Source organism: Bactrocera tryoni, chromosome 5, assembly GCF_016617805.1.
Source record: "Bactrocera tryoni isolate S06 chromosome 5, CSIRO_BtryS06_freeze2, whole genome shotgun sequence".
Taxonomy (NCBI): domain Eukaryota; kingdom Metazoa; phylum Arthropoda; class Insecta; order Diptera; family Tephritidae; genus Bactrocera; species Bactrocera tryoni.
Window position 1 is genome coordinate 8888544 of NC_052503.1, and position 12499 is coordinate 8901042.

Genomic DNA, 12499 nt, shown 5'->3' on the forward strand with positions numbered 1-12499 from the left:
CAGACGTATGGCTTTTAATGAAGTTAGGTATTTCAACAAGAATGAAACAACTAGTTCCAAGAAAGAAGAGAGGTTGGAAATCGGCTATTCGGGAGGACGAGTTAATTATTCGCGAGTCAAAAACATACTGCACGTGGTACAAAGCAATGGTTTCAAAAAAACATGATTAGATTGGCTTTCATGTAACCCTTGAACCCAATCGAAAATCTTTCGACACTTTTGAAGAAAAGAGTTCATTCCCATAAAATTGGAAAATTGCAGGAATTATACGAAACGAATAAACAACAATTGAATTATATTCCAGAAGACATCTGCAAAAGGTTAGTGGAGGCAATGCCTTGTAGATGTCAAGCCGTAATTGACGGTAATGGATTTGCAACTAAATATTAATTTCAAAACCGAAATAAAAGCATTTTTTCAAAAAATAAAAGAAAGCGTTGTTAATTAGTTGCACGTTCTATTTGTGACTTTAAAGTCGTCCTTTATTTTATAACAGCTCTATTATAACCAAAAAAATTGGATAATTTACAATAACTATATTTGCACAATTTATCTTTATGATAAATAGTTAAAATCTTTTATTTTAGAAAATCAAAATATCAATCAATTTGATTTTTTTTTTTACTTTGCGCACATCCTTTTCTCATCAAGAAGCTGCTGATTACTTGGAACCACTGATGTCGGACCGCTATAACATATAGCTGCCATTCAAACTGATTGACCAAATTCCAATCATTGTCTGGAAATATTTTTTATTGGACGAAATTCTTATCAAACGACAAAACTTATTGAACAACCTGAAATCTTCACGAAATTGCCCTGGATGCAACGGTACATTTTGCAAAAAAATTGTTCAAATCTGATCATTATAACATATAGCTTCATATAACATTCATTCATAATTTCTATATAGTCCACCGGAATGCAATACTGGAGATGAAAAATTTCGTGGAAAGAATCAAAGTGTATTCAACAAAGTGAAATAATTATTTGACTATACCGTCTATGTTTTTTTGTCCTGAAAAATATAAAGCCACTTTCTTTACATATGTACAAATGTATATGTATATTATAAATAGAAACGTAATAATAATAGCATACAGCATGACATGCATAGTTTTTCGCAAAAAAGTTTGTCTTGGAGCCTAATCTAGAATAAAAACGTTAAATTTCTACTTATCAGAAGATGAGGGTTTCTCTCTTGGGGGAAGAAATTTTAATGAAGATTCCTTCACCTTAAAATGTAGCTTACATATTCTATATCATGTCTATGACAAACTGAATTGCACGACATACATATACTCTTACTCATCTCTCGTTGCAATTTGTCAGTTGGAACACAAAACATTGGTGAGTTGATTCCATGAGTTGTTTTGCCCAAGCGGCAAGTATTCGGTATTTTCTTTTTTTTTTATTAAAAATAATTGTATGTTTCGTTTGAAATTTGTATATTTTTGAATTTTAAAATTTGAATTATCGGATATATGTATGTACATATGTACATATGGAAGGGTTAAATCAATCACGATATAGATACATATCGAATAAGAGAATAGAGAAATTAAATGTAATATGTTTATTTCACTTTATTGAATACACTTTGTAAATATTCAAACGCAACTAGTGTAATATGCAAAAATATGATACGGTGTACTATCATTTCCGGAAAGTTTTTGAAGATATAACTTTGTATATCCCCATTTTCAGTTTGAACATACCCATGGTTTCAAATAAATGCAATTGTCACCGAAACAGGGTCATTCGTATTTCAATTTATTTAGCCAAATTTCGTGCCATAAATGAAAAAGTTGGTAACACAGTTGCTGTAGCTTTTTGGAAAAAATTTCAACCCTGCAGTCTGCGTCAGCTGAGCAGCAAACAGCTGTTATCACGAAAACAAGAAATATGAAATCGAATTCGTTTTCCACACGAATTCTGATGGAACGTGTGAAAAAAGCGTAAAAAACAGTAAATAGTGTGCTGTTTTAATACGATTTATTCATATTTCTCCATTTTATATAGAAGTAGTTTGTAAAGTGCTAAAGTAAAGTAACATTATTAGAAAAGTCGTTCATATTTATTTATGAATATTTAAAGTTGGTGCATAATCGGGTACGGAAGCAATCTAAATAGCAACAACTCAAGCAGTATTGCCGATCAGCCGACGTGTGTGTACATTTGTGCTGGCTGCTGCCATTTTTCTGTGCGTATATTTGTTGTTGGTCGCCTTGTGTTGTTCGCAGTTCGTTGGTTCGACATTCCAAGAAAAAAGCAGGTTGGCAAAAATCAAATAAAAATATCTATCCTTAATCGAATTGACCACACCTAATCGGCCCTATATTAATAATAAACAAAATTTCACAAACGGATTGAACGGAAAGAATTGTTTATTTGTGATCTTTCCCCGTTGTATTTAATCGAAAGGCGTGTTTCAACGATACTTGAAAACGAAAATCGATTTCGTTTTCGGGCTCGTGTTCTGTGAAAAGTTCGCCAGCACGTCAGCCCGTCAGCCCATTCAGGAAAAACTGGGAGTAAAACTAAAATAAATACGAAATATGGAAAAATTGAAAATAAAAACTATAGGCGTACTACGTGAACGCGAAGGTATTGCAAATGATAATGGAAATGGCGTATGTCGTGTGATGACTCTTACAACTGCAATTACGGATAGTGTTGGTGGTAATGTTGCTATTGTTAGCCAAGGAGAAGATATGAAAGATGATGGTGGTGGAGGGGGTGGAAATTATGCACCAACTAATCGAAACACTACTGCGTCAACACTTGCTCGACAATTACCAAAAATGTCTGCTTTGGACTTGGCCGGAATATTGAATTGTAAACGACGATTGGAGTGGACAAAGGAATGGCTGAAGAAAAATCAAGCTGAGTTGCTGAGCAAAGAAAACCTACGAAAAGAAATACTTTTCCGAAGTAATGAAATATATCACTTCAATTGCTTCTTCAACATAACAGAAAGACAGTTTCGTTATTTGGTGACAAAACTATCTCCAGTTATAAGTTCCTATGAACCACATCGAAAGAAGAAATCATTCAGTGCAGAAGAACGAATTGCTATTACACTGAAGTATTTGGCAACGGGTAAGTTCTGGTGAATGCTTTCTCAATTAGTTTTTTCTTCATAAATATTAACAGAAGTTATTAATGCTATAAATTAGTAACAAAAAATAAATAGGGCTATCCAACTATATGTAACCAATCAAATTTTAAAATTTGTTTAAAAACAAAATAAAAAAGAAAAATTTCAACCATAATCAAATAAATTGCCTCAATAATTTCTTTGCATTGCCAGTTCAGCTTGTATAATACAAAAAAAGCTTCCAAATATTTGTATTTAAAAATATATGAATTCCTTCTAATAACAAATTCTTATTAAATATTTTCAGGTGAAGTACATTCGTGTCGTAACTATTGCTTCCGTGCCTCGAAACCTGTGATACTAAAAATGATAGCCAACATATGCCTCAATATATACGAATTACTCAAGGACCCATTTGTATCACTACCAAAGACTGATGAGCAATGGCAAAACGTGGCGAACGAGTTTCAACGCAAACACCGTGTGCTGAATTGCGCTGGGAATTTGTCCATGCAACAAATCAGATTCCATTCTTCATCGCGGGCCGAGGAGCAAAAAGACTTTATCAACAAACAACCACTCATATTCACATCAATAGTAGATATTAATGATAACTTCCTTTATATCGATGTCGAGAAGACTCAGGCGGAAGCTTTCGACGATATTTATGAGAAGTCCACATTTAGACAGTTAATTGAAAATGAGGTTAAACTGCCAGTGAGTTACGAAGCACAAGATGACGTTAGTCAATCATACTATTTTGCAAGTAAATCTGGTTTGCCCTTGAAGCCTTATCTCTTGAGCGGACCAACCGATGTGCCAAATAACTCACGAGTTAATTACAATAATGTCATGAGTATGGTAAATAAGCATACCGAAAATGCATTGCGTATGCTGGCAAATATATTTCCCATATTATCACAACCTCTGCGGATTGATGAAGAAAACGGTCGCAAAATTATACTCGGCTGTGTGGCGTTGTATAACTTCCTCCGAAAAACAGATCGTGGATTCTTTACGCAGACGAAAAATATTGCATTACGAAATGATTGGGTGGACGATGATTGTATACTCATAGCAAGTGAAGAGGAACATGGCTTTAATGAAGACTACACTCCAAAAGTTGCAATGACTAATTGTTTTCAAAATTTACATAACCAGAAAGGGGACTCACTATTGGGTGCAGCCAAAAGAGATCATGTAATAAAACGTTTAGACGAAATTTGTGGAAAAATACAGTAAGAACACACATTAAAACCAAAATAGACATAGTAGTAGTAATGCGTAAGAGACAACGAAAGCTACGCAAAAATGTGATTCCACTAAATTAAAAGTAAAAGACGGTAGAGTATTACTTCTATAGTTTTTGTCTTGATTAGATATGCAGCATTGTAATGGAGGATTAGCCTATAAATTACACATATACAGATACAAGTAGCTCGAATCTAATGTGTAAAATACGGGTAAAATAAGTGTGAAAATCAGCTGCATTGTACATAGTTTGCCATTTGGATGTAACTACATTTTAATTTATTTAATAAGCAGGCAATTTTACTTTCAGCACTTTTAGAAAATACATACTTACGTTTGTTGAAGTACATATAATTTTATTTAAGAAAACCGTTAAATAGAAACGGCAGATTTTTTCTTTTCTTTTGTTATAATTAATTAATGCCAAGATGTACGCAATTACATTTACTGAATTTTCCAATAGAAATGTGAAAATAAAATTAAAATAAAACGTTGGCAATAACTGGCATGAAACCGACTACACACGCTTATTTTTTTATATTTGAAGGCCTACTTGCTCTATTCAGGAGTGTCCATTTCAAATCGATTGTGTTGCAAACGCTTTAATTTTTTAATGAACAAAATATGTTCGTAAACATATTCTTAGACGTTACGCTTTACCGTGCTCTACGGGTCCAATGAGGCCACTGCTTAATGATCTTATATAAAACGGCGCCGGGACTGAGAGTTGACGTCAGCTGACGATGTCCCAACAGCTTGTAATCTTCTGTCAATTTAGTCGTGCGCATACCCATTTCCAACAGAGACTGAGCAGCCTCTAAAGCTTGGTCTGTAGGTGGATCATTCTCAAATGTGCCAATGAATGCCACGCTCAAGCTACCATTATTGTAATTTTTAACGGCAGCTCCCATTAGATCCCAACCGCGCCCCTCATACACATTCCCATCGTTGCCCACCAAAAAGTTGTACCCAATGTCATCGAATTGTAAGTCCAGATGATATTTTTGAATATTGCGCACTTGTTGCGAGCAGCTATCCTAAATGGGTGAAAGAAAAATTTTATGTCAAGAGAACAATAACTAAAATCGCAAATTATTAACTTACCACATCTTGACAACCTGCACCAGCTGTATGTAAAATAATAACGCGTCCAATAGGCAATGCCTGCTTACTGAGCTCATTAATCGACTCAACGCCGTTCCATTGTGATTTGCTAATAATATTTGGATCGGCAACTGTTGTTTTGATCCCGAAGGTGGAGAAGATTGTGAATAACAGAAGATGGCTTATCAAGCGCTTTGTGATTTGATACATTTTGCTCTGCACGATCGGTTCGTTGGAAGACAGCGCTACAAATATACTGACAATGTAGGCTACAGCACAGCTACTATATGGACGAATGGGGGAAAAAGTACTCGACAGTCACTATCTCAAGACAATGAGTAAACGTAAGTATTTGTGTATATATGCATACATACATACATGTATAATTAGATGCATAATTGTTTGTACAAATGTATGTATGTATGTACTTAGAAAATGTACTTGTATCTGAGTATTGCAAATTTCTAGTCAAATTAATTGTGCTAAACAATGGCGTACAACAGTGGTATTCCCGTTTACGTTTCGGAAATTATTTTTAAAGTCGTGAGACCTTATCCAACAATGTTAACTCCATTACGGGCGCACCAAAATTTTCTTTGGCTTCTGATCTTGACCTAGCATTACACCTCTGTTGGACATACGACTTTTCCTATGAGCGTTTTCACATGTGGGAAGCACACCTGGAGGGACATTAGATTTAGAACTAGAATTGCCTAGGTATAAAATCATTGTTTCTTACTTCAGTGAATTTGCCGGCTATATGCTCAATGTGTTTGTCCACAGTTGTGTTGATGGTAATAGCAGTGTTCACTAGGGGTGAGGAAAACAATGGGCTTCTTAGCGATTAAAATTATTAATTAATTAATTAATTCTTTTTGGTCGCCACAAGGAATACGTGTACTTGGAAATTTTGTGATAAAGTTAACTCCATTTCAAAAGTTGCTAAACTTTGATAATAATAAAAGTAAATATTGTATTGTAAGTTTCATTGTAATGTGTGATAGAATTCGTCCTTCCTAGAGATTCGTACTAATTCAATGATATTTCGGCCAATTTATTCCATTGTAAATTTACTCTATATTCCAAGACCACCAATGCTTGTTTACAATTTTTCACATTATTTAAGTTTTTAATAGAATTTCTTGCTCCTTCAATATAGAGCTTGCAATAATCCATTATATGTTCTTATCTCCAGTTTTCTTTTAATCTATTCTATTTGAGTTTAATTAATAGAAAAAATTCACTTCAATCTTGGCTTATATTATTACACTAAGAAGAGTTAAAGAAAACGCTGTTTTTATTATCAAAAAGGGAATATCACGCCCATAAAGAATAATATCAAATTAATAATTCCTGAGTATAATCGTTATTTTAATATGAATGCGTTTAAATTACTTTTTGGAATAGATCAGTGCCATTTAATGAAGCATATCCCAAATCGTACTGCTATTATTCCGAACACAACTGTATCTATGAATTTACATTTTTTTTTGTGAATAATTTGAGTTTATACTCTTTTCGAGAAGGCAATAGATAACCCTCGGTACTTTTTCTGTTTCCCGATATCGTCATTATTTTCTATTAGAAAAATCCTAAACCAAGCCGCTCTTCGTCTCTTTAGCAGGAAATACGAGTATGCGCAAGCTGAATTGAGTTACGAGAACACATCATAAAGCACTCACACAGTCGTCCGCATTTGTTTGTGTGTGAGCACCAGGGCTTGATGTAAGGGGGTTTTGCAAAACAAATAGCAATAATAATAACAGAATATGTTATAATTGAACACTTTGCATCGAGAACTCCATATGGGTTATATTTATTCCATTCCTATGTATAAAGTATATTATATGGTGAGTAGTGTTGTATTCAATGGCAGCTTCGTATGTATCTTGGCTGAAATTACATAGAAGTAAAATCGGGATGCTTCTGTGGCTCATCTGTGTATGTAGGATCTAAAAAAATGTCGAATCCGGAAATTGTTGAATTCTTGGCAGTTTCATACTGCAATATCTAGTTTTGAGGCTATATGCAAATATGTATGTACTTATATACATACATATGAAGTGTATAAACATACTATTTATTTAAAAATTGATACAACTATTATAAATATTGGCACAAAAGCATTTAAAATCGCTAGAAAAATTAAATTCTTTTTGAAGTTTTCTTTGCCTTTCTGTTGTCCTTCTTCCAGTTGAGCCTCCGTTACGTCCATTATTTTGCATACGATTTGGTTTTGTTTGAATATTAAGATTTAGGTATGTGCTAAGATTTTTTCTTTTATTATTTTTGTTGCGTTCGTAATTCACATTCGTTGTATGTTTGCGCAGTTTTAATTCTCAAAACTAACGTGCAAATTCGTGAATATTGAAATTATCTAATATTCCCTACAAAATGATATTTTTGTAATCTAATTTAAATGAACATATAAAGAATCTCAAAACATTTTTGTTTTGTTATGAATATGAGTTCAAATGCAAGATGTCAAACAAATTGTATAAGTATGTTGCTTGAGTAAAGTGAGCTTGTTCTTAATGTGCACACACTTAATGTTGCTGTAAGTCTCCTGCAATTTAGCATGCTTTAAATACATTGACACTTCCCAGCAAGCCACGACTACCGAAACTCCAGCACATTTAAAATATTTTCATACATGCCAACACATGCACACATAAGCATTATTAGGAACAGGAAACACTTAACTGACCAGATATTCACCATGCACCAAGTCTTTGAAAGGATCTGTGAAAAGAGGATCGACACACATCCCCTCCTCGTGGTTTTCAAAGCTGCTTTTGACAGTGCCAAAAGGATCTGTCTTTATGCCGCTATGTCTGAACTTGGTATCCCGTAAAATTAATACAGTTGTGTAAACTGACGTTGAGCAATACCAAAAGCTCAGACAAGATCGGTAAGGACCTCTCCGTATCGTTCCATACCAAATGAGGTTTCACATAAGGCGACTCTCTAGTTCTGCTGGGTAAAGAAACGAAGCAAATGAGTTTTGTAGTGAACGAGGACAAGACTCCTGTCTCTCCTGTCGTCAGACAAACAGTCATTGGATTCGCGACCTGGCTCCCATGTCACTGTTGACAGTCTTAACTTCGAAGTCGTAGATAATTTCGTTTATCTTGAAACCAGCATTAGCATGAACAACAACGTCAGCCTGGAAATCTTACCAACTGATGCTACCTCGCACTGAGTACTTGGACAACTGAGAAGATGAACAAAGACCAAATTCTACAAGTCACTCATCATCCCTGTCCTGCTATAATGTGCGGAGGCAAAGGACGATGACAACATGTGATGAGTCGGTGGTAAGAGTTTTCGAGAGAAAGGTTCTGCGGAAGATTTATGGACCTTTACGCATTTGCAAAAGATGTGCTGTACGAGACATATGACGATATTGCCTTAGTTTAGCGCATTAGGAGACAGCGGTTACGCTGAAGGTCATGTCGTCCGCTTGGATGAATACAGTTCAGCTCTGAGAGTATTCGACGCAGTACCCACCGGAGGAAGCGGAGGAATAAGAAGATCTTCACTCCGTTGGAAAGACCAGGTGGAGAATGACGACTAGGAAACTGAAATGGAAAAAACAAAAAACGAAAAGGAAGAACGACTGGCGCGCCGTTGTAAACTTGGCTGTAACCGCATAAGCGGTGTCTACGCCAATAATAAAGAGGAGGAACACTTAACAATGATCATTATTGGAGCACAGTTCTGGGCTCCTCTAACTACCATAAACATAAACAAATTTATTTCGAATTTACATGCTAATTTTAGGAAATCATTCATATACAGTGCAGCAAATATGATTATTTTTTACTTAATATTTATTTGGTCTTTAATATTAACAGAAGTCTTAAATAAAATATAATTATGAAATCGCTGACATTTATTCAGACGCTTCTGCTCCAGTGTGGCCACTTCATTATTATGCTATACAGTGCTTTTCCGGGACTTTCAGTGGCGCTTAGCTGTCGGGCTCCGTAAAGTCGATAGTTTTCCGTGAGCACTCCCAACCTCACTCCTTCATCGATGAGTAGTTGAGCTGCTTTCAAGTCGTTTTCTGTGGGCACTGCCACATTAAATGTACCGATGAATGCTATACAGATGCTATCTTTATTATAGCCCAAGGTGTGGACGCCTTGGTTATACCAGCCTCGACCTTCGTATATTAGACCATCGCCTCCAATTAGAAAATTATAACCGATATCGCCCCAACCATTTGAGTGTATATGAAAGGCTTGCACAGCTCTCACTTGTGAATCACACTGGATCTGTAAGTATTTAGATATCTATTATATATACTCTAAACACGTATTCACTTTTCACGGACCCTATTTTCGCATTGCGCTGTTGAAATATGTGCAATGATGATCCGTTCTATTGGGAGTTGCAGTTTCTGCATTCCGTCTCGCTCAGTCTGCGCAGACCATTCATCTCTACTAATTAGCAAAAGCGAGTTTGCTCGAGGTACTGAAATCAGGTGGTTAAAAATTTATGTTAATGTAATTTGTAATGATTTCAAAAATTCTGTGAATCCACTTAAATATCGATTTTTTTTTTATTATTATATGAAGATATGTGGGGTAGACGGATTTTATACAAATTATTCTCAGATTTAAGAATTTTCGTACATTAACGGACAATTAAACTAAAAGTTTACAACCGGAGGCAACGACTTTTTAAACATGTTAGCGTTAGTATGTGGTATGTTTATGTGTTAATACCCAGGGTTGCATTTACTGGAATCATTTGCAATGACCCCTTGTTTGTGTTGAAAAATCCACTCCTTCCTTCAGTTAACAACAGCAGTCCGATTAATATTATTGACAAAGCTATAGCTGCAATAGGTATGATCACTCGCCGATTAAGCATGGATGTTTGCGCTGCTTTGTATTGCGTGGCAGAAATGTTGGCTTCTGTGACAGTGGCTGGAACGAGGCAAAAATCGAAAATACAGTTATAGTCTCAAAACTCGACATATCATTCTTTTTATAGTGGGACGATTTGAAGGTAGACAAGAAGAAATGTTCTACGGATCATTCTGCACCACCTTTTTTAAGAGACTATAGAACTATCGGACGACTAGTATGCCACATTCCTTATCTCCCATATAACCGATTATTCAGATTTTTTAAAATTCGCCTTAAATATCACTGGCTCGAAACCGGTTTTAGATCCTTAGTTTCTTAGGAAAAGTTGTTCGCAATGGTCCGTAGAATATTTCCCGCATACACAACTAAAAACAGCATCGACCCGTTCTAATATGTTCCTTCTTATGCCCTTGTAATATATACAATGAAGCCGAACACTAAATAAAATCAAATATTTAATTGCATTGAAAAGCAATGTTTTATTTCGAAGACAGATCAGCGATCTTTCGTGGAAATTTTTAAAATTCGACTTTAATATTTTGCTTCCGCGTTTGCAAGGAAATAGTGAGTTGACCTTGTGTTTTAACTATGTATATAAGTATATCCAACATTAGAGTATATAAAAGTTAAGTTTTTATTCTAAATAAGTGTGGAATGTATGTTGCAACTCACCTCTTTGTACCAAATCCGGACATGCTTTGAGATGGCTCTCTAATGCCTCTATACGCTTCTCCAAGTCAAGCAAATTGGTGTATTTTGTTTCAATTTGATTCGGTGGTTTCGATTTGGACTTGCAATCATTATTATCATGATTAACATTTTCAGCGGTTGAAGGATAGCAATTTTCACAGATCCAAATAACATTTTTACAGAAGCGCTCCTGTGGATTCTCCAAGTTGGTGCAATATTTGTTGGACTCGCCGAAACAAGGGTTCTGGGGTTCACAAGCGGAAAGCGAATACGCATTGCAGTCCCGACAAATATACACGGCATCGCGATCCATACTTCTCGATGTTTGAATATTGAATGCAATACGGCATATTAGAAAGAAAGTACATAGTTTCAAGTTAAACGCTTATCTCCCAAACGAAAATTCCCCTGCAATCGCTAATTCGTGCACTTTAGCTTCAGAAACAGAAACATCTTCTGTGGAAAGGCACGAATGCATGAAACTCTCGCAAGATTACAAACTGCGTATTATGACGGTGCATTCGGCAAATATCAGTTCATATGTATATATGTACATACATATGTACTGTGCTGTATATGCTTACATATTTTGTTAGGGCGGCTCATAACTTGATTAAATAGTATTTATCAAGCCAGTCATAAATTTGCACAAAAACTACTATTTCAGACAAGTTGGAGGGTTTGGCTAATTGGCAAAAGATGCAACGATTTTGATTTAAGAAATACGCAGATAATCATCCATACTTTTGCAAAAATAGGTCCATTGTAGCGAGCCCTTCGCCTTTCCCTACTTCGTAGAATAAGAGTAAGAAGCTCGCTAACTAAAGGGTCATCATGTACCCTTTAGTTAGCGATATTTCATTATCTTGCTGTGTAGTTTTCTAGCCCAGTCCCCATTGTTGTAAAATAAATACTGTAATCCACTTTGTTTTTGTAATGTACAATAACGGTAATTTATTTATACGATATTTGTTTTTGCGATTACATTTAACTGATAGCGATCATTGTGTATATTATGAATCCGATCACCAAGATATTGACGCTAATGACAAGAAGCTTATAATCCTTGAAAAGCATAGTGAGTGAGAACAGTCCTCTAAAGCGATGCTGTCTTTGGAGATGTGCAACGTCTGGAGAACAATGAAATACTATTTGATCTGTGCATATTCTATAATGGAGCATATTGAATAATTAATAAAAATTATAGGTGGAAACTGATGATTGGCAAATAGAAAAGAATTGCACACATATCATCTTACTGCTACAGTCGTGTGTTTTATAAAGCGTTAACTTTCCAATTGTTTATAGTCGCAGATTTGAGATTGTGATTTCTCCGTGCGAACCCTGCTAGGATTGCAAAGTTAAGTTCAATAGCTTTACACCATTGGATGCATTCTATTGGCTGAGAATGATTTATCATGCCTTTTCAAGGCAGTCGACGTATGAAGTAATGAGTACATGCCAAAAACTAATT

General features: G+C 35.3%; 3 protein-coding genes across 3 annotated transcripts; 1 reads left to right on the forward strand and 2 right to left on the reverse strand.

The window, feature by feature from the left end:
* The first annotated feature begins 1925 nt into the window (after positions 1-1925).
* Positions 1926-4400, forward strand: LOC120777419. The gene is made up of 2 exons (XM_040108719.1): positions 1926-3102; positions 3408-4400. The coding sequence occupies exons 1-2, from the start codon at positions 2559-2561 to the stop codon at positions 4340-4342; spliced, it is 1479 nt and encodes a 492-aa protein (XP_039964653.1). The 5' UTR covers positions 1926-2558; the 3' UTR covers positions 4343-4400.
* Positions 4401-4696: 296 nt separating this feature from the next.
* Positions 4697-5743, reverse strand: LOC120777420 (peptidoglycan-recognition protein SD). Its single transcript, XM_040108721.1, has 2 exons — positions 5456-5743; positions 4697-5388 (listed from the first exon to the last, which is right to left on the reverse strand). The coding sequence occupies exons 1-2, from the start codon at positions 5663-5665 to the stop codon at positions 5008-5010; spliced, it is 591 nt and encodes a 196-aa protein (XP_039964655.1). The 5' UTR covers positions 5666-5743; the 3' UTR covers positions 4697-5007.
* Positions 5744-9265: 3522 nt separating this feature from the next.
* Positions 9266-11583, reverse strand: LOC120776486 (peptidoglycan-recognition protein SA-like). Its single transcript, XM_040107168.1, has 4 exons — positions 11008-11583; positions 10189-10392; positions 9795-9934; positions 9266-9735 (listed from the first exon to the last, which is right to left on the reverse strand). The coding sequence occupies exons 1-4, from the start codon at positions 11336-11338 to the stop codon at positions 9355-9357; spliced, it is 1056 nt and encodes a 351-aa protein (XP_039963102.1). The 5' UTR covers positions 11339-11583; the 3' UTR covers positions 9266-9354.
* Between the last annotated feature and the right edge of the window lie 916 nt (positions 11584-12499).